Source organism: Mirounga angustirostris, unplaced genomic scaffold (genome assembly GCF_029215605.1).
Source record: "Mirounga angustirostris isolate CCGP_5_RB_7025 unplaced genomic scaffold, mMirAng1.0.hap1 SCAF_9, whole genome shotgun sequence".
NCBI classification, from domain to species: Eukaryota; Metazoa; Chordata; class Mammalia; order Carnivora; family Phocidae; genus Mirounga; species Mirounga angustirostris.
The window spans coordinates 141,363,137-141,386,427 of record NW_026991717.1 but is presented as its reverse complement, the minus strand read 5'-3'; the positions used below and the strand labels follow the sequence as shown (position 1 = coordinate 141,386,427).

Here is a 23,291-nt window from a genome sequence, read left to right as displayed (position 1 = left end):
GTTTTGTCATAGCCAAACAATGGAAATAACCCAGATGTTCATCAAGAGGTGAATGGATTAAAAAAAAAATTAGTGTATTCATATAATGTAATACCACTCAGGAATAAAAATAATCAATTGATACATGCAACAATGTGGATGACCCTCAAAATAAGTATGCTGAAAGAAGTCAAACTAGTGCATAATTTAAGATTGCATTTCTGTAAAACTCTAGAAAATGCAAACTGATCAATAATGACAGAAAGAGGATCAGTGGTTGCTTGAAGGAGTGGCAGGTAAGAGGAATTATAAAGAGGCATTAGGAAACTTTTGGAAATGATAGATATAATCAGTATCTTGATTGTGGTGATAACTTCACAGGTGTACATATATGTCAAAACTAATCAAACTATACACTTTAAATACGAGTTTATTCTATGTCAATTATACCTCAACAAAGCTATTTTTAAAAAATGCAACATGTGGCTCATGTCTGAATCCTGATTCAAACAGACCAACTGTTTAAAAATAGTTTACTAGAGGGGCACCTGGGTGGCTCAGTCAGTTAAGCGTCTGACTCTTGGTGTCAATTCACGTCATGATCTCATCATGATCTCATGGGTCGTGAGATCAAGCCCCATATTGGGCTCCGTGCTCAGCGGGGAGTCTGCTTGAGATTCTCTCCTTCTGCCCCTTTCCCTACATTAGCATGCACACGCTCTCTCTCAAATAAATGAACAGATCTTTAAAAAAATAAAATAAATAAAAATTAAAATAGTTTACTGGAGATTTAATTCTACTAAAGAATAAATTTTTATTTAATGATGATATTTGCAGTTAGATTTTGTTGTTGCTGTTTTTATATTTAAAGACTACTTTCTTTAGGGTAGTTTTAGGTTTACAAGAGAACTGGCAAAGTACAAAGATTTCCCACATATCCCTGCTCCCACACATGCAGAGCTTCCCCCATTAACAACAGCCTCCCCCCCCCCCCAACACACACCGAGTGGGACACTGACAGATGAACCCACACTGACACATCATAATCACACAAAGTTCACAGTGTACCTTAGGGTTCACTTTTGGTGTGCATTCTGTGGGTTTAGATAAATGTATAATGACATGCACCCATCATTACTGTATCATACAAGTGGTTTCACTGCCCTAAAAATCCTCTGTGCTCTGCTTAATCTTCCCTGCTCCTACTCTAACCCCTTAGCAACCACTGATCTTTTTACTGTCACCATAGTTTTGCCTTCTCCAGAACTGTCATACAGGTGGAACCGTACAATATGTAGCTAGATTGTCTGAAAGTCATATTTTAGAGATAATATGCTTCTAGATGGATAGCTAGGTAGGTCAAGATAGGCCTCATTGAGATGGTAACATTTGAGCAAAGATCTGAAAGAAGGGAAGGAGATAAAGTCAGAGTAGTAGTGCAAGACCAGACTAAGAAGGTCTTATGAGGCCACTGTCAAATGTGGGCCACTGTGAGGTTTTAATGGCAGAGAAACATATTGACTTACGTTTTAATAAACAGAAGCAGACTTACCAGAAGGCTACTGCAGTGATTCGAGTTTCAGATGATGATGGCTTACAAGGGGACAGCAGTACTAGAGGCAATGAGAATTATATACTGCATGCTAGTTAAATGGTCTGCAGGAGGGATCCAAAAATGATATGGGCAGTTCCCACCTTCAATGAGCAGCAGAGAAGACGTAAAAGCTAGCAACTAAAGATGGAGAAGTGCCATAATAAAGGTAAGTAACAAGGTACACACAGAAGACATACAAGGTGGACCTAACTCAGAGGAGAGACAGGAGAAGAGTCCATGACAGTTCAATAAATGCTGCCTGAATTATTATGTGCAGGCATCTCAATCTCGAAACCGCAATCACTCCTATTTCAGTGAATGGCATCATCAATCATGCAGTCACCTAAGCCAGAAATCCAGAAGTCACTGTCGCCTCCTTGTGCCCCACATCCAACCTACCATCAAAGTCTATTCTAACAGCTTAAGAGCTTTCAAATCTATCCCCATTCCCTTCCCCTCACTACAACTTAATTCTATGAGGGCGGAGAATGTCTAGTTTGTTCACAGAGCCTAGAACAGTGTCTGGAAAAATAGGAGATGCTTATTTAAAGGTTTCTGAATGAATGACTAGTATTCTCTACCTTCAGTGAATCCATTCTTACAAGCTCTCTTCAACACAACAACCAATGATCTTTCCAAACTGCAATTACATTCACACCACTGTCTGGCTTAAAATTCTCCAGTGTTACTCACACTGAAGAACAATGTTTATCCAAAATGGAGTAGTGTGGTTTTAAAATGAATCGTCAGGGATGCCTGGGTGGCTCAGTCAGTTAAGCGTCCGACTCTTGACTTTGGCTCAGGTCATGATCACAGTGTTGTGGGATCAAGCCCCAAGCCAGGCTCTGTGCTGGATGTGGAGTCCGCTTGAGATTCTTTCCCCCTCCCTACCTCCTGCTCTAAAAATAAATAAAACAAAATAAAAAATAAAATGCATGGTCAATACCACATGCATTATTTCACAAAAATATACATTACTGCTTCCATAATACAAACAAACATTAAGGAAAGTATATTATTTTTATGCATATCAAAAAGACTTGTATCTTTAATGATTGTTGAAAATCATTTAAACAACATTTAAAATAAATTCCAACTAGGAATGACTGCTAATAAGTACAGGGCTTCTTTTGGAGTAATGAAAATGAAATTAAGATAGTGGTAATGGTTGCACAACTGTGACTATATGAAAACCCACCGAACTGCACAGTTTTAAAGAGTGAATTTTATGGTATGTGAATTACATCTTATTAAATACATTCCTCAGCTTGGCACACAGGCCCTTGTGATTAATATGTATCTACCTCTCCCATCTTACCTTCCAACACTTTCCTGATTACCTTCCTGAGTTTTAATTATATCAAACTACTAATGATTCCTCAAAAACGTCAAGCCCTCTCTACCCATAGGACTCTATGTAAATACATAGCTCCTTCAGCCTGGAGCACTGTTTCTTCATCTGCCCTTCCAGACCCACCTTAAGGGTCACCTCAAGAAAGCCTCCCCTTCCACACCCCACTTCAACCACGTCACCTTGTCCCAATGACCCACAGGCTCTCAGAACACAGGTACGCCCCTATAACACAGCATTTATCATACCAGACTAGGCATTTGATGACTGTGGAAAATAGCAGATATCCAAGAAAAAACTAAGTCTAAAAGGGTCAGACTTAATTATTATATTCTGTAATGTGCAAATACCACTTAAAAGCAAATTTACTAAACTTCAGCCATAAAAACTCTTTTTGATTAACAAAATATGACAAAAATCATACAATTATTAAATCTGGTTGCTAAACATACAGGATTCATTAATATCCGATTTTTTCTACATGTTTAAATTTTTCATTAGCAAAAAAAAAAGCAAGTTACTAATATTTAGGGAAACTATATGTGTAATATCCTCTAACAGAAAAATTTAGTGTTCTTAGGTCAGCAAAATTATAAGGAGTCCATCATGTTCTCACATAATGAATTCCTAAACACATGTACAAAAGTGGAATGTGTGAAAGCAAGGCAAGAGACGTGCCCAAAGGGTCATAATCATGTTCCTGAAAAGCTAAAAACTAAAAAACACCTAATTAAATCTCATTTTACTATTCCACAGTGTAATTCCAATTTTATACATGTTCTTGGTTTTCTTCCCTTCACAGTTAAACACAGCCAACCAATGAATACGTCTGAAGTAACAGCTGCATGCTTTTAGAATGCCTAATGATTATTAGCTTTGTCTCAACTGCATGAAAGTTTGTAGAACCTACACTTCAAATCATTGGTATCAACACTTTCACTTTGCTATTGCTACGTGTTCTTAATAAGGCAGAAAGTGTGGCTTTAAAATTTTTTATAGCAATAAAACTCTTTAAACATTATCTAGAAACTTAATATACAAAGCTAAATAAAGTTCAGCTATTGCAGTTTATAAGCTCCTTTTAACAGGGTAAGGGGAAGCATCCCTACCCCCCAACTTCTCGGCACCATTAACAATGCTGTACAAAAATGGCAATGCCATGGCAACTGACGTGCTGCCAAGCAAGCAGAACACCAAGCGGCTACTCAAAATGATAGCTCATGAGCTGATCCATAAAACTCTAATTTAGTTTAGTATCAATATATGGCATCTGAATGCACCAGATGTTCAAAAATCTCAAAGACATCCAGCTGAAAGTGACTAGAAAACAATAAAAATTCTGTGTTTCAAAAGGAATACACATATCATTTTACTACATTCCAGCAAGATGGAGGTCCAAGACAGTCCAAGAATGAGATATTTCCTAAATCATACTTCTCTCAAAAATACATTAGAAGTAGTAAGTTTTAAATAATTTACTTTCTAAAGAACGGTGAATTTTAAAAAACTATCTTCCTTTGGAAAATTGTGGGCTAGAATCATCAAGTTTCAATGAGCGGGGAGATCAGAGGAAGCACTTTATTACAAATACTGAAATGAAGAGTGGCTACATAAAAACACAAAATTTGGCATTTGGTTTCTAAAAGCATTATTATTCTATTTACAGATTGTTTTCATGAACATAAAACCCAAATTTGAAAGTTTAAAAGCCGGGGCGCCTGGGTGGCTCAGTCATTAAGCGTCTGCCTTCGGCTCAGGTCATGATCCCAGGGTCCTGGGATAGAGGCCCACCCCCTCTCCCCGCCCCAAATCTGGCTCCCTGCTCAGCAGGAAGCCTGCTTCTCCCACTCCCCCTGCTTGTGTTCCCTCTCTCGCTGTGTCTGTCAAATAAATAAATAAATAAAATCTTCAAAAATAAAAGAAAGTTTAAAAGCCTTACCAACTTCAAGAAGAAACCAAATAGCTTAGGGGCAAAAGGCAATATATAAAACAAGTATCAATGTTTTCTAACAAAAAGCAAATGTAACAGGGTGCCTACCTGGCTCAGTCAGGAGAGCATGTGACTCTTGATCTGAGTGGTGAGTTTGAGCCCCACATTGGGTATAGAAATTAAACAAATAAAACTTAAAAAAAGGGGGGGGGAATATAACCAATTCCTCTGCTTACCTTTTTTAAGTTTATTTACTTAAGCAATTTCTACACCCAACGTGGTGCTTGAACTCACGAGCCCAAGACCAAGAGTTGTATGCTCCTCCAACTGAGCCAGCCAGGTGCCCCTCTGTTTAGCTTTAAAAAAAATAAAATAAAGGGGTACCTGGGTGGCTCAGTTGTTAAGTGTCAGCCTTCGGCTCAGATTATGATCCCAGGGTCCTCGGATCGAGCCCCACACTGGGCTCCCTGCTCCGCGGGAAGCCTGCTTCTCCCTCTCCCACTCCCCCTGCTTGTGTTCCCTCTCTTGCTGTGTCTCTCTCTGTCAAATAAATAAATAAATTGAAATAAAATAAAATAAAATCTAGAAAAAATAAAATTTTTGACCTTTTGCTTCCAGCCAAGGTGGAGTGACATGAACCAGATTTACCCTGTTGTCTCAAACAACTAAAACCTGGACAACTATATGAAGCAACAGTTTTCAAGACACTGGACACCAAGCAACAAAGTACAGTGAGCCCTGAGAGGTGAGAAATGAAGTAAATCCTACAACTGCCCCAGTTTATTGCCTGAAGAGAGTTTCCACCTGACAGCATGGGGATGGGGACTCAGGGAAACTCTTTCTAGGTTGAGGGAACAAGTTGAGTTCAAGAAGCCAAGGCAGTTTGTAGGGAAGAATATCAGAAGAGAGAGCTGGATGCTGCACAGAACTGGGATGCCAGAGATCTGCAGAGGGTCCCCCCTGAGTATTCAGAAGAGTACTCACTCAGGAGCACATTAGCACATCCTTATGAAGAAAATACTTGAGGTTTCTGGATGAACAACCACCCAAAACAATAAAAGGGAACAATTCACAAAGCCCACATATGGCCAAGAGGACTGCCTGTTCCCAACAGCCAGAGTAGAAAACCTCAAAATTCATGGACTACTGCGTAGATTACTCAGAAGAGTTTTGACTCTGTAGTGGGAAATAATCAGCTCAGATGAAATGCTGCCCTGACGCTGCCTACCAAAGCTTAAAATTTAAATGATCTGAAATGAACAGGCTATTTCTAAGGAACTTAACCATGTCCCAGAAAAAAAGCTCAAGAATATTTATAGGAATACAAAAATATCCAGCATCCATCAAAGTAAAATTCATAATGTCTGGCATCCAAACAAAAACTACCAGACAAGCAAAGAAGCAAGAAAAGGCAACCCATAATGAGGAGAAAAATCAATCAAAACCAACCCAGAAATGACGCAGATGATAGAATTAGTAGACAAAAGCATTAAAAACAATTGTAACTGTATTTCAATGTGCCTAAGATATTAAAGGAAAGACTGACTATGCTAAGTAAAGACATGAAATATATACAGAGGGGTGGGGCGCCCGGGTGGCTCAGTTGGTTAAGCGGCTGCCTTCGGCTCAGATCAAGATCCCAGGGTCCTGGGATCGAGCCCCGCATCGGGCTCCCTGCTCGGCGGGGAGCCTGCTTCTCCCTCTCCCTCTGCCTGCCTCTCTGCCTACTTGTTCTCTCTATCTCTCTGTCAAATAAATAAATAAAATCTTTAAAAAAAAAAAAAAAAGAAAAGAAATATATATACAGGGGTACCTGGGTGGCTCAGTCAATTAAGCTTCCTCTTGATTTTGGCTCAGGTCATGATCTCCGGATTCTGAGATCAAGCCCCATGTCAGGCTCCACGCTCACTGTGAGAGTCTGCTTGAGATTCTCTCTCCCTCTTCCTCTGCCCCTCTCCCCAGTGCTCTCTCTCTCTCTCAAAATCTTTTTTAGAAAAAGAAATATATAATATTTTTATATAAACTTTTTGAGATTTTACTTATTTATTTTATAGAGAGGGAGAGTGTAAGCAGGGGGAGGAGCAGAGGGAGAGAGACAAGCAAACTCCACACCGCGTAAGGAGCCTGACACAGGGCTCGATCCCATGACCCTGAGATCATGACCTGAGCCAAAATCAAGAGTAGGACACTCAACCAACCGAGCCACCCAGAGGACCCAATGAAATATATTTTTTTAAAAAGACCCAAATCAAACTTCTACGTATGAAACCCATAATGTCTGAGATGAAAAATGGGATTGAGGGCAGATTATACATTGCAAATGAATAGTAAACTTAAAGACATAGCAATAGAAAGTATTCAAAATGAAACAAAAAAAGATTAACCATAGCATCAGTAAGCAGTGTGACTTCAGCCTATCATACGTCTAACTGTACACTTTAAATACGCAGTTTGTCAATTATACCTCAATAAGGCTGTTTTCAGAAACCTAACCTTTGAAGACAAGGCTGAGACTTCCTACTGTCAATTTTTTAAGTCCTACATTTATCTTCAATATAGCCATACATCTTAATCACCGTTCTGGTTTAATTAGGTACTAAATAACCACCTCAAAAAACAAAGCTCTCCTAAGCTTTCTATTTCTACTTGCTCTCAAGAAGCCTCATTATGAATACCTTAAGAGCACTATTTAAACAAACACCCCACCTCAAGACTTCAGTACACAGCCATCAGAGTATTTAGCAGTTGCTCCAAAATCCCATTTCACCACACACCTTGATTAAAGAGGCAGAACTTCTGAACTAATTATAAAAATTGAAAACAAGAAAACTTTCAAGTCGTCAGACTCTCTAGATCAGTGCTGTCCCGCAGAACTTTCTGGTATAACAGAAACGTTCTATTCTGCACTGTCCAATACGGTAACCAGTACCTACATAGGAATATAGAGCACTTGAAATGTGGCTAGTGTGACAGAACTGAATTTTTTGTTTAGTTTAGTTTTTTTTTTTTTTTTAAAGATTTTATTTATTTATTTGAGAGAGAGAGTGAGAGAGAGAAAGAGCACAAGAGGGGGGAGCGGGAGAGGGAGAAGCAGACTCCCTGCTGAGCAGGTAGCCCGATGCGGGACTCGATCCAGGGACTCCAGGATCATGACCTGAGCCAAAGGCAGTCGCTTAACCAACTGAGCCACCCAGGCGCCCTAGTTTAGTTTTGTTTTAAATAATCTCTACACCCAGTGTGAGGCTGTAACTCATGACCCCGAGATCAAGAGTCACATGTTTTACTGACAGATTTTAATAAATTTAAATTTAAATATTTTTATACAGTAGTGGCTACATTATTGGACAACACAGCTCAAGACAAAAAGAAAATCTGGATTGAAATTTTTAAGATTAGAATTTTCCCAAAATAATTTTTAAAATTCATAGCTTATATATATTTTTAAAATAACCACCATAAAATCATAAATATTAAAGAGCTCTTTTTTTTAAGTAGGTTCTACGCCTCACATGGGGCTCAGACTCACACCCTGAGATCAAGAGTCACATGCTCCAAAGAGCCCCTGAAAAGCTATTTTTTAAAGCTTGGCTCAAAGGATCGTATCACCTAAAACTTCCTGGTTCCTTCAATTGCCCTACCCTCCACCCCAGGAGGGACCAGGTGGCCCCAGTCAGGTCTCATGTACTCTCTGTATACTGTCAGCAATGTACTGGGGGCTGGGACAGTGGGGCGTGGGAAGTAACCACCTCATGGGGAGGTGATTTCCTTTTAGGGGGAGGAAAATGTTTTGGAACCAGACAGGGTGGTGGCTGCACAATGTACTAATGAATGTACTACATGCCAATAAATTGTTCACTTTAAAATGGTTAATTTTATGTTACGTGACTCTCACCTTGAGAAAAAAAATTTTAATATATCTAAGCAAGATGTGCATCTCTAATTTACACAAATTCACTGTAAGAAAGCACAGAAAATGGGGGAAATCAGTTTTTACCAGCAATTTAAAAGTTCATTTTTCCTTGGGTTTTCACTTCTTCAATAATTGAACTTGATGCTTAGTTATTAAATGTCCATCACAAAATGCCTATTCAAGGAAAATCAGCCAAACCAAGCACATGGCTCAGAACCACACTCAGCTGGGACAAGTTAGCAAATGAGCCTTAAAATATTTAAACCTGAATTGGTGACTCAAAAAACTATACTACTGCACTCTATAAAAGCAGAAGTACATGGCACCACTAGCTCCCAGAAAACTTAACAGTATTAAGACCAAACTAATTACTTATTCTACTCTTTCTACTATCCTGGTCTCCCTATGTCCATGCTAAATTTGAAAGCAGAACAAGCCCCAAGTCCAAAAGCTTCCATGCCACTAGAGGTAAAGAAGGAACGTGACCTTAAGTGAGAGAGAGTGCATGTGTATATGCGTGTAAAACAACACAGAAATGCCCTAAATTCAGGTAAATATTAATGTTTAGCTAACCTCAAAATTTTAATTAACCTTTTCAGAAAAAGGCCATCAGGCAGTGTTCCCGGGCCAGTAGATGAAACTGGAAAAGGATACCATAGCCAAACTTTAGGAGCAAAGACTACTTAAGTAACCTCAATTTAAGTACAAAGGAAGCCCTGAGGTTCTGGGCAGACAACAATTAGTCCTTCGGTAATTTGGTCCTTAAATTACACTATGATAAAATCAAACATGGCATAGCTCATATCTGAGTCCATCAGAAAAAGGCTTGCAATTTTCTTTATACTCTGGTCTCTGAAAAATAGAACAAAATTGACTATTAACACCAAGAAATATATACTTTGGAATGGTGGGCAGGGTTAGTTTGGGGGGGGCTTGGGGGAGGGGCCTGAAGAGGGGGGGCTTGAGGAGGGGAGGGAGGATAGGAATAATATGCAAGAAAGGGAAATTAGTTGCTGAACAATACTAACCAGATAGCTGGTACAGGTGAAATCAAGGGTTTTTAAAAAATACTCTGTCAAAAATTAATTAATTAAAATAAATTACTTTTGGGGTGCCTGGGTGGCTCAGTCGTTAAGCGTCTGCCTTCGGCTCAGGTCATGATCCCAGGGTCCCAGGATCGAGCCCCGCATCGGGCTCCCTGCTCTGCGGGAAGCCTGCTTCTCTCTCTCCCACTCCCCCTGCTTGTGTTCCCTCTCTCTTGCTGTGTCTCTATCAAATAAATAAATAAAATCTTTAAAATAAAATAAAATAGGGCGCCTGGGTGGCTCAGTTGGTTAAGCGACTGCCTTCGGCTCAGGTCATGATCCTGGAGTCCCGGGATCGAGTCCCGCATCGGGCTCCCTGCTCGGCAGGGAGTCTGCTTCTCCCTCTGACCCTCCTCCCTCTCATGCTCTCTGTCTCTCATTCTCTCTGTCTCAAATAAATAAATAAAATCTTTACAAAAATAAAATAAAATAAATTACTTTCTCAGATATTTTATCATTTCACACCTTATTCAAGACATGGTTCTTAAATTCACTCCACAGCTCAAGTTCAATGTGAACCTGTAGAAAAATGGACAGGAGGATGGGATAAACAATATTTAAATATTGTATTCATATTTGTTAAACTAAAGGGTAACCAACCTAACACTACCCATTATAACCTTAAATCATATAATCATAAGAAATCACTCCCTTCAAAAAAACTTACAATTATGTTTTAAGCTCTGAAGAAGACTATTTCAACATACATGCAGGAGTAAAACAACTCACTCCTATTTGCGCCAATCAACCAAACCAATCCGGGTCTTCACTGCCAGAAAGAAGAGGAATATAACTGGACATGACATGAAGCGGACTCTGGTAATCCTAAACCTGTAACTTCAGAACACCTGAGAGCACATGGAAACAACTAATCAATTAATTGATCCAATAAAGCACTACTCCTATGTAAGTTTTTTCTTCAAGAGGACTTCTGGCTGACTCTCCCTAAAATATACTAGATTGAAATCTAACTGCAACATAACAATGGTATCTTGGAGTTTTTCCTTTCTTGGTGATATATAAAATAATGGTACATCTTACAACTAATGGCATCTTAGAATGCACTACCTTGGGCAAGTTATTAGGTTAAACCAGAACGGTAAGCCTTTGTTTCCTCATCTGGAAAATGGGGATAACAACTTTACCTTATGTGATTGTTGTGATTGTGTGTTATTTAAGAGATATAAAGTATTCAAACCAGATTGGAACATAATAAGCACACCCTGACCTGGCATTGATAGACCATTCCTTTCAAGGTTTTGTTAGTGATGACAAGTTTTACCTCCCCATCCACACACTCACCCATTCCCTTATAATCAGTGGCAAATTCATCAGACAGACAGATGAATTTAGCACCTTAACCATTTGCAAGAAACTAACCAACCATTACAGGAACTAAAGCCATTAACTTTAACATGCTGCTGCTTTAACTACATGCTGGACAGAAATTAAATCAGCTTTCCAAGTCATCTGGCACTGTAATGTGGGCCAATCAGTTAATAGTTCAGTATACCAAAATGACTAACACTGAAACAAAACAAAAAAAGATGTCAGTTCTCAGTAACATTCATCTTACAAATCAAGGATCCTAGTGATAAATATTACAGGGGCTACATTCCAAGGCCAAGCTTTAAGCAGAAATATGTCCATTCAGGGATATTACTTTTATTCCTTCCTAACCAAAGAAACTCAATTAATACCCCCCCATACTAAAGAAAAAACAAAAACTCTATATATGCAACCCTAACAAAGGATTATAGCCAAATTATATATAAAGAACTCACACAAATCAGTAAGACCAACACCCTACAGAAAAACAGCAAAAGGCATATTCTTTTTCATTTTTTTTTAAGATTTTATTTATTTGACAGAGAGAGAGAGAGATAGTGAGAGCAGGAACACAAGCAGGGGGAGTGGGAGAGGGAGAAGCAGGCTTCCCGCCAAGCAGGGAGCCCAATGCGGGGCTCGATCCCAGGACCCTGGGATCATGACCTGAGCCGAAGGCAGACACTTAACGACTGAGCCACCCAGGCGCCCCAGCAAAAGGCATATTCATAGGAGGAATCCAAGTAGTCAAAAAACATATAAAAAGACATTTAACCTCACCAGTAATTAGAAAAATGACAACAGGAGTGCCTGGGTGACTCAGTCAGTTAACCGTCTGCCTTAGGCTCAGGTCATGATCTCAGGGTCCTAGGATCGAGCCCTACATGGGGCTCCCTGCTCAGCAAGGAGTCAGCTTCTTCATCTCCCTCTGCCCACCCCCCCCCCAACTTGTGTGCTCATGTACTCTCTCTCTCTCAAATAAATAAAATCTTTAAAAAAAAAAAAAAAAAAAAAGGAAAGGAAAAATGCCAACATAAACCACAAAAGGAGAGCACTGCAAAAAGTTAATAAATCTACCAGTATAGTGAAGATTGGGTGAAATGGAACTCATGTGCCTCGTTGGTGGACATGTACTCATTTGGAGAGCATCAAAGCAAACGAATATACAAAATAATTTCACTTACAAAAGGATTTTGACATAACAAAACATATTGTTTATCGTACATAAGTATGTATTAAAATACAAAAACATGTATGGGAATTCTGAAGGCCTTGAGAGCATGGCACTCAGATTTCCCTTCAAGAGAGAAAGTGCTGAGAGATGTTTAATTAGCTGGCAGTCCCATCGCCTGGCACCTTTGGGATCCACTGCAGCATTCATACCAGTGCCAGGCCAATGGCTGAACACAGCAAGCACTCTAGAGCAGGGCCATTCCTGCCCAATGGACTCCTCTAACAAACAATCTGCTCTGGCTCAGACTTTCTCCGAGCTGCACTCCAACCTTAGGCTCCTGGATCCAACCACAAATCATCCTGCCTTCTGTTTTCCTTCAGGGGTGTCACGCCAACATCCAGTTTGAAGGCTTCCGCCACCCAACCATCCTCTCCTCTTTATCCTTCACAGGCATTTACCCCTATGAATCTCTTGCACATCTAATCCTGTCTTGGCATCTGCTTCTAAGAGGATGCAAATGAACTATCTCAGGAAAAACATCAATCAACTCCAAATTAGTGTAGGAAGTGAGAGAATTAGCCTTCAGCTGCACATGACACAAATACAGCCTAATATTAAGTATTAACCACAGTGGTGGGTACATGTATTACTTGCTGTTTTATCTGAATGTTTACTTTTTTTTAAATAACTCTATGATTACAATTCTATCCTATCCAATGGTAATACACAAAGATATTCAAAATATGCATAACTATCCAGTCACTTCAATTTAAAAAATTTTTAAACTCTTATGTCTCGATCTAAAATTTTGAACACATATTACTGTTCCCAATTACTGTACCCAGTAACAAGACTCTACAAAATCTAAAATAAGCCAAGTTTTAAGTTTGGCCTCATATGGCCTCAACTCAACCTTGTGACACTTTCAATGATTAGATATTGAAAGAAAGACAAACATAAGTCATTTTATCTCTTTCTTTCCTCATCTAGGACATAGGAAGGTTGGATTAGATGGGCATTACAATTTTCACTCATTACTTTGAGGGAGAAAAAATTAGAAACTTCAAAAATTATGTCTGGTGTTCAATTTTCATTAAGATCCACATCTTTTAAAAATTTGACTAATTTGAAAAAATAGGAGTTTTAGGGCTTACTGTTAACATCTTATTTATTTATTTGTTTATTTATCAGAGAGAGAGACAAAGAGCACAAGAAGGGGGAGCGGCAGCAGAGGGAGAGGGAGAAGGAGGCTCTCGGCTAACAAGGAGCTCGACGTGGGGCTCGATCCCAGAACCCTGGGATCATGACCTGAGCCGAAGGCAGACACCTGACCAACTGAGCCACTCAGGCGTCCCTCATTTATTTCTTTTTTAAGATTTTATTTATTTGAGAGAGAGAGCACGGGCGCATGTGTGAGCAGGGGGGAGGGGTCACCCAGGTACTCCATTAAAATGTCATTTAAGGGCGCCTGAGTGGCTCAGTTGGTTAAGCGACTGCCTTCGGCTCAGGTCATGATCCTGGAGTCCTGGGATGGAGTCCCGCATCAGGCGCTCTGCTCGGCAGGGAGTCTGCTTCTCCCTCTGACCCTCCTCCCTCTCACGCTCTCTTGTCTCTCATTCTCTCTCTCTCAAATACATAAATAAAATCTTTAAAAAATAAATAAATAAAATAAAATAAAATGTCATTTAAATGAAAAGTTAAGGGGAGCCTGGGGGAGGCGCCTGGCAGGTCATGATCTTGGGGTCCTGGAACTGAGCCCCACTTTGGGCTCCCTGTTCAGCGGGAAGTCTGCTTCTCCCTCTCTCCCTGCCCCACCCCCCCACTCTCCCTTCGTGCACACGTGCACACTCGCTCTCTCTCTCAAATAAATAAAATCTTAAAAATAAATGACATTTTAATGTCATTTCTCTCAAACATTATGGAAGAACACTTTGTCACCTTAAACCAACTTTAAAAAAAAATCGACAAATCAACACAGAAACCATAAAACTCAACTAGACACTAGATACGATGTATTAATAAAACATTCAAAACACAAAACAGAAGAAACTGTTATATTGTAACTATAACCCTATCATTTGTAGGGTCACAAATACTTTCGACAATTGCTATTTAAAGCTGTGGGAGGAATTAACTCCTTCCAAATCACTGAATCAGTATTCAATCCCCAAACTCTACTTTATTCAGACTTCTACTACATTGCTACAGATTTCCTCTCCCACAAAGTGATTTCAAGTTCTGTTTTTAATATAAATACAAACTTACACTACACCTTAGCAAAGATCACTGTTTTCCATTAGAGTAGGGGACATACAGAAGACTATTTCTTTTTACATTATGCACGGAACCTCTGAAGAAAGACTCAGAAAAAAGTGAGGGCTAAACCATAAATTGCTTACAACAATCTATGTAGCAGAGAAGAAAATATAAAAAGACAACCTGGGAGAAAATACAGTAACTTGGATAGAACTTTGATGTTTCATCTCCAAAGATTTAAGAGTTTTTTCAACTGAACTGCCCCACAGAACCTTATAATACCAAGGAAAATGACCTTCTAAAAGCCTAAATTTCTACAGTACAAGTTAACACTGATTTTATTTATTTTTTTTTAAGATTTTATTTATTCATTTGACACACAGCGAGCGATAGCAAGAGCAGGAACACAAGCGGGGGGCGGGCGGGGGGCAGGAGAGGGAGAAGCAGGCTTCCCGCCGAGCAGGGAGGCCGACGCGGGGCTCGATCCCAGGACCCTGGGATCATGACCTGAGCCGAAGGCAGACGCTTAACGACAGAGCCACGCAGGCGCCCGGTTTGGGTTTTTTGGTTTTTTTTAAGATTTTATTTACTTGAGAGAAAGAGAGCATGAGCAGGGAGCCCACTGTGGGTACTCGATCCCAAGACCCTGAGATCATGTCTTGAGCCAAAGTCAGATGCTTAACTGACTTGAGACACCCAGGCGCCCCTTAACATTGATTTTTTTTTTTTTTAAAGATTTTATTTATTTATTTGACAGAGAGAGACACAGCGAGAGAGGGAACACAAGCAGGGGGAGTGGGAGAGGGAGAAGCAGGCTTCCCACCAAGCAGGGAGTCCAATGTGGGGCTCGATCCCAGGACCCTGAGATCATGACCTGAGCCGAAGGCAGACGCTTAACGGCTGAGCCACCCAGGCGCCCCTATTGATTTTTAAAACCACTATGTTCTGGTCAGTCTCAACCAGCTAACCTTTGAATCACAGTCACCATCCGTGGAAGGGAGTACTGTGGTAGAACCCTACCTTGAAAGCATTAACTCTCAAAGACAAGAACCTCAAAGTTTAGAGCAAAAACTCCCTGACTCAGAACCTAGTTAATGTGTACCTCCCCTGGCCCAGGGAGGGATTCAAGGTGTCTTTACACTATCTAGAAACTTGATCTGAAGAGATTTACCTACGCTCTCTGGTCCTCAGTATTCTTTTCTGCTACATAAATGTTTTGGACTCCTCCATCTTCGAGGAAAGGGTATATAACTAAACTGTAGCAAGTACATGTGACTTAAGAGCAATCATCTTCAAATATCTCAGTGCATAACTTACGTTCAAATCAATGGCTTCATTATAATCCAGTCTTCCCTATGAGTAAAGCAGGTGATGCAAGGACCACTATTTGGCAACTTAAGTTAAATGAATGATAATCAGAATAAGGATAGCAGAAAATGTTTACTTAGCACTCTGTGTGCCAGGCACTGTCCTAGACATTTTACATGTGTAAGTTAAGATATTCTATTATCTGTTTTACAGATGAGGACAAAAGGGAAGTAACTTGCCCAGGGGCAACACACACAGCTGGCAGGAGGCACTGCCAGGACCCAAATCCAAGTTTGAGGATTCTCACAGCCCAGGCTCTCTCAATCTACTCTACACTGCTTCTGAAAGAAACATGAAATTACAAAGAAGGGGACGCGTGGGTGGCACAGTCAGTTAAGGCTCCAACTCTTAGTTTTGGCTCAGGTAGTGATCTCAGGGTCCTTGGGCTCCACGCTCAGCGGGCAGTCTGCTTCTCTCCCTCCCCCTCTACCCCTTCCCCCGCTCTTGCACTTGTGCTCTCTCTCAAATAAATATCTTTAAAAAAAAAATTACAAAGAGGACTATAACTGACATAATCATGGACTATTAGTGATGCAAACAGCCCCTGATTTATGACAGAGGAAACTGAGGTTTCTGGAAATAAAATGACCAGCTCTACCTTTAGCATCTGCTTAGTCACAGAGCTGGGGCAGTCAACCTCCAGACAACCAGTTCTAAGTGTCTCCTTACCACACTACTTGACAAAGTTGATCTCACAGGATTTATCATTACCCTAACCTCTTATGGTTGGGTGAACACTGCCTCAAGGTATGTTTAAATCACAAAACATTCACCATAACTTATTAATTTTAGAATATTTATAAAACTGATTTTTACAATGAAACTGAAGCATAGAAAATAATGTGTTCAAAGAGGAACATAGAACCACCAGTAAAAAATGAAAAGCAGGTCAAGACCCTCTGTTCAGTAAAATTATTCCACATTAAAACAGAACACATTTTACTAATATAAATCAACTCTGAAGTAACAGTTGAGTCAATGACAACCCAAATTTTCAAATCTCATTAAGTTGGATTCAATGTTCCAAATATAGGTTGCTTTTTTAAAGGACCATTATCTCAAAAGTATTTACCATTAACAATTTCCTCTTCTGTAAGTCTCAATTTTAGTATCAGTAAACTGTGATACTGAAAACCAATCCAGGATAAAAGTTGACATAATAACCCATGCTTCAGAAAACAAAGAACTTGAGTCAACCTTAACATCCTGTCACTGTGTTTCTCCAGCTAGAAGACAATAAAGAGGAAGAGTACCAAACAATGATAGAAATATATAGGCTATAAAAATATATAGGTATCTATCTATGTGTATATATATATATATATAGATTCCTTCCTTTGCATGCTTACTGGTAAGATCATGGAAACATTCACATCTTTATATAGAAAAACACTACTCATATAGAAATATATAGGCTATAAAAATATACAGGTATCTATATATACATATAGACTATAGATTCCTTCCTTTACATGCTTACTGGTAAGATCATGGAAACATTCACATCTTTATATAGAAAAACACTACTCATTTCAAATTAAATTATGCTTTGCCAAGTGTAGGAAACAACTAACCAGAGGTAGGACAGAATGAACATTCCTCCCTCTTACTCTATTCTATGATTACTAAATTCTAAAAGAAACCAATGACAACTCAGCACATGCTACAGCGTGGGGTATGGAAAGACAGTCTGGACGCCATACCTGGGAACAAAGCCTAAGTTTTGTTTTGTTCTGTTTTTTTAAAGATTTTATTTATTTATTTGACAGAGAGATAGCGAGAGAGGGAACACAAGCAGGGGGAGTGGGAGAGGAAGAAGCAGGCCTCCCGCGGAGCAGGGAACCCGATGTGGGGCTCGATCCCAGGACCCTGGGATCATGACCTGAGCCGAAGGCAGACGCTTAATGACTGAGCCACCCAGGCGCCCCAAGAGCAAAGCCTAAGTTAAAGATGTAGAACTACATTCTGGTCTTTGTTTTTAAAACTAATTGATAAAACTTTTCCTATCATTTTAATTGCCAAGTTACACCACAGTCCACAAATCTAGTCCGGGTCTTCATCTGATTAGAAGAACTGAATCAGCATTTCAGGGTTACAGTGCTCCATCCATTTTATTCACTATCTGTAAGGAATGCCAGAAGTGGATCTTCCTTGGACTATACAGGGAATGTCAGGTGTTCCTAGCTTTAACCATTTGCTTTTAAAGCTAAATAAGGTCAAGTTGGGATACCATAGATAAAGATAATCTGACTTTTAAAAAAATTAAAATCAACTTCTTCCACTCACACATCTTTACCAGAGATGTTTTTTTAAAAAAAGAAAGAAAAAAGGCTTCCTGAGGAGTTTCACATTCACTTGTTCAAATTCTGGTTTAAAAAAAAAAAAAAAATGCACTCAAAACTCAGGCAGGGAGAAACAACAAGCACTAACAATTACAATGTCAAAGTCTGTATTATTCCTAACCTGTACTCATAGAAAAAACCTTTCAGTCTTAAGACCTAAAAAAAAAATTTTTTTTGCCATGAATCAAACATGGTGTACCACTTCTATTCCGAAATGGAAGTCTCCTCTTCCTTAGATACTAAGTTCTGTATAAGAACACACCTTAAAAAAAAAAAATCACTAGGAAACAATGAGTTCCCACAATTTTCACCCATACCTATGAATGTGTCCCACTGCTCAGACTAGCAAAACAGGGCTTAAAATTGTTTGTCAGTGAGATTCCTTTCCAGATTAAAACAACACAAAATAAGAAATTTGTAAATATTAATACCAAACCCCAATCAAATGGCAGTAACACTACGCAGAACATTTACAATGTTTTACTTTTTAGAATGGCAGCTCTCTAGTATTTTTATGGTTGTATCTATTCCATCAAAAATACAAGGGCAGCTCAAAATATGATCCTACTACATCTGCTATTTCAGAGAACAAACCCAAAGAAGTCATTACTAACAATGCAGAGGTGGACATCCCTATTTAGAAGAACGTCAGAAATCTAATTCCTGTTGCTGCCATCAAATACGCCCTTTTCCTTAGTCACATCATTTAAGGAAAGCTCTCGAAATTAATGTAACTAAAACGTACTAAAAATCGACCAACTTAACTAAAAGATCTATGCAAGCTGATTTTTTTTAATATGTGTGGGAAACTTGGTGGCAACCTTTGCTTTATGTTCTGTATATTAAAACAAAGATGGACTTGACCTACAAAATGAAGATAGGGTCAACTGTAACCAAAATACGGTATGCTTCCCCTGGTGGCCAACCTAGGAACGGAGAAGGCATGCATACAAGAGAAAAAGCCTGGTCTCCCGGTCCTATCCTGTCACTCTTGTAAATGAGAAGTCACTACCAAAAAAGGAAGATGTGGGGGAAGGGGAAACTATCAAAAAGACTAACACGAATTTAAAAGGAATACAAACCTGGGTATTACACTACATAAATTTAAGAGATTTAAATCAACAGACTAAAATTTACAAGTCCAATATGGGCAAGGTCATTTATTTCCAGAGTGCCCAAAAGCTCATTCAGGGATCCCTGTGTATTTTCACTTCAAAGAACACCCAGAGTTTAGTACCTTAATAACAGCTTAAGAGCAACCTCCTTTTTCAAGGACTAGATCCTTGCAATTTTCTGCAGTCTTGTTTCCAAGGAAAAGCATTTATGCATTATTTTCTCAAATAAACTAGTGGTATAACCTACATAGATACCTCCCAGCTCCAAAGCCCTCCAACCAGAAAGCCTGTTAACAACTCCAGCTCTGCAGGATTCTCTTTTGAATTTTATTTCTGAAATAAAACGCATATCCTTTCAAACATCTTCTAGGCCAACAATCTTCAAAGAACAGTCCTACGGAGACCAGCCAGAATCTCACGCATTAAAATCTGACGAATTCCTTTGTCTGATTAGATTTTTTTCTGGTACCACTTTAAATTTGCTTCCACGCAGAACAGCAGCAAGGAAAGTAAATGTTCCATTCTGGGGTGTAGGGATTTCTCGGGGGCGGAAATCATTCCTTAGGCTACAACCTCTGAAGGTTCTATTCTTTCACAACCCCTTCCTTCAAGGAAAGCAAAACACAACAAAAAAGGAAACACACGGACGTCTACAAACAGGTCCTCAAATCAAACTGCCACGAGCCAGCCTCTCCTCCCCAGGCAGGCGCCCTCGGGAAGCACACTTCCTGGCCGATCTGGGGGGTCGCTTTTCTACTCCCCCTCGGGCTGGGAGGGGAGTCAGGGGCGAGCGGAAGCCCGGGGGGCCGGCAGGAGGAGGGAAGGGCCAGCGCTGCGACATCTGGCAGGACAGAGACGCGTGTGAGGACGTCCCAAGTCCAGGGCGCTCGCAGCACGCTAACTCTCCGGCGCTGGCACCCCGACCCCGGCCAGGGCGCAGCCGGCCCGGGACCCCGGGCCCGCCGGAGCCTCCAGGCCAGCCGCGCCGCGCCGCCGCCGCCGCCCCCCCGGGGCTCAGCGGGCCGCGGCAGCGACCCGACCCCGGGCGCTCGGGCCTGCCGATCCCCGGGGAGCCGAGGCGCGCCGGCGGACCACGCTCGGGTGTGTGTTCCCCTCCCGGCTCTCGCCCTGCTGCTCCCCCCGCGGACGGCAGGGCGAACACACACAAAAAGAAAAGTTGTCCGAGGGCCGCCGCCCCCTCGGGTCGCGGGGCCGCGGGCCGCTACTCACCGGGGTCGAAGTCGGGCACCACCGCCTGGTACTGGGGTCCGACCCGCATGCCGCCGCCACCTGCGGGGAAGCAGAGCACGGCGGTCAGCGCGGGCGGGCGGGCGTGGGGGCGGCGCGGGGCGGCTGCCACCTACCGTGCTCCTCGTCGCTGGACGAGCCCGAGCTGCCTTCCTCCCAGGAGTTGCTGCTGCTGTTACCATTGGGCGCCGCCGCCGCCAAACTTTTATTCTGCCCATTACTGGGGGCGGCGGCGGCCGAGGCGGCGGCCGAGGCGGCGGCGGCGGCGGCGGCCGAGGCGGAGGCGGCGGCGGCCGAGGCGGCGGCGGCGGCGGCCGAGGCGGCCGCGCTGGCCGCGTTGTTCCTCCCTCTCCGCTTCCCTGAGACCTCGGGGCCCTTCTCCACCATGGCCGGCATCGGCGGGGGCCGGGGCCGGGGCCGGGCGAAAGTGGCGGGGCCCCGCGGCTCCTGAGGAGGGGGCGCCGGCCGGGGCGGTAGCGAGCGCGGGCGGGCGCGGGGCCGGGCGGGCGCGGTGGGAGCCCGCGGGCGCGAGTCGGGGCTGGGGGCGGCCCGGCGGGCGGAGAGCGGCGCCGCTTCAAGCCCCCAGCGCCGAGCCGAGCGCAACTTTCGCTCTCATCGCCGCCCGCACTTCACTGGCACCAACTACTCCGGGAGCCGCGAGCGGGCGGGGGGGCGGGGCCTGGGGCGAGCCGGGGGGAGAGCCGCGCGCAGCCCAACCCGAAGCGGGCTGGCTCCGCCCCCCACGAGCTCCCATTGGCTTCTGTGGGATTCGGACGGCGAGCGGCGGCGCGGTTGGCTCGGCCCTCCCGTCTGTCCAAGGGGCGGGGGCGGGGGCGCGGGGAGGGGGAGGCTCCGGGCTTCCGTTGGTCAGGTTCGGTTGACGCGTATCGCCCGCTGTACGTGGTTTGAGGTTTGTAATCTCTCTACGCCCCATGATCCATCTCTCTAGGCAATAGCGCGGAGTTAGCTGCCCTCCCCGCCCCCTCCCTCGGCTGCGGCCCCCACCCTCTCACCTGCGCCCCCCCCCGCAGCCTCGGCCCTTACGTTCCGCGAAGGGCCCCGCTGTGAGTCCCGCTGGCTGCGAGAAGTAAAATGTGCGCGGCACGAGAAGAGAAATAGGATGCGAGGTCGGGACTACTTTCCCCCTCGCGCGGAGGATTACACGCACAGTTTGAATGGGTTCTATACAAAGGGGGGAAACTAATTGGAGGAAGCTAATTGCGCCCACACCTTTCCCGAGGGATACGGGGGTGCCTCGGTGCCGGCGGTCCCCGGTGCAGGGGACACGGTTCCCAGGTGACAGTCTCCCCTGGGGAGAAAGGAAGCAGCGTGGGGGCTCGGAGGGTCTGTGGAGGTTTCTGCTAATTGGGTGGGGGGAGGCTGGAAGTCGCCGCAATTGCCCGAGTCGCGGGCGCGGCGTCCGCGGGGCCCGGAGGGAGGGTCCCGAGCGGCTCCTGGCCGGACGCGGAGTCTGGGCGTCGGGTCCCCTGCCATCCCTGATGACCGTTTAGTCCTCAGGGAGGGGGCGCTTGCAGAAATGGGGAGGAGGACTTATAGAAATGGGCTGGGGCCAGGAAGGGTAAAGAGGAAGAAGCTATTTTCATCCCAAGCCCTTGTTGGGGAGGAGGGTCAACTTCCTCCCAGGCAACAGCCACTTTTCCGGATCTGCTGCCTGCCCTGCCTGCCCTGCCTCCCCCAGTCCCCACCGGGCACCCGGCGAGGGAGAGCATGACCCAGCCCGAGACATCCCCGCCTGGAGGGTGGTCACCAGCCAGCCTGGGGGCTGCTTTACCGCTGGCTGGGGAGTGGGGGGAGCGTGGGACTCCCCTGGAGGTCCGCGTCAGTCCCACCTCCACAGCCCCCCCCAAAACAGCTGCATAATTAGGAGGCAAGAGAAGATCTATAAATGATTTTTTTTTTATTCAACGGATAGCTATTTTTAAGTTACTCCAAACCTGAGCTTTATAGGGGGACAGTTTACACCAGCTCTAGATATAAATAGCTACAGGGAGAAATATGGAGTTTTATGTTTTTAAAACCTGAATAAATAAGCAGAGTGTTCTCGTCCACATTACATGCAGCATGAACCATTATTATTAACTTCAGTGAAGTAACCGCATTCACTTCTGCCTACATGGCCTTTAAGAAACAGGGCTGGGAGCCCTCCCAGTGGAGGACCCCTGCCCCCACCAAGTTCAGGGTTGCATCTTCTGGCCTCCCCTTAAAAGGATGCCCCTCTTGTTGGAGAGCCCCAGGCGTTGCAGATGTGTGCCCTTGGGAATCCCCCTAGACCATCCCCCCCCCCACCACCACCAGCTGGCCTGGGTAGGGTGCAGACAGCAAAGCCCAGGGTTAGGAACCAGAGGTGGTTTTCTGGGGCCCAGCCACCTGCTCACTTGGAGTCTATGAAATTCTACCACCAGACCCTGGAATGATTAGCCTACAACAGCGCAAAGGTGATATTAAGTCATTTATTAGGGCAGCAGGGATGGCATGACACCAGGTCACGAGCACCACCCACCAAACCCCAAGGTTGGGGCTATTTCCTGACTGGGTGATGACTGTGGTTACATCATTGGGCTATCCAACCATTCACTTTTTTCAACAAATATT

The 23,291-nt window shown here is 43.1% G+C and overlaps 1 protein-coding gene across 1 annotated transcript in view; it reads right to left on the bottom strand.

The window, feature by feature from the left end:
* The window catches only part of RCOR1 (REST corepressor 1), a 122,579-nt gene extending 101,239 nt beyond the window's left edge, over positions 1-21,340 (bottom strand). The window contains exons 1-2 of the mRNA XM_045901562.3: positions 20,795-21,340; positions 20,661-20,720 (exon numbers count right to left, since the gene is read on the bottom strand). Of these exons, the coding sequence (XP_045757518.1) occupies positions 20,661-20,720; positions 20,795-21,074 (340 nt within the window). The 5' untranslated portion in view covers positions 21,075-21,340. The remainder of the gene's footprint in view (positions 1-20,660; positions 20,721-20,794) is intronic.
* Between the last annotated feature and the right edge of the window lie 1,951 nt (positions 21,341-23,291).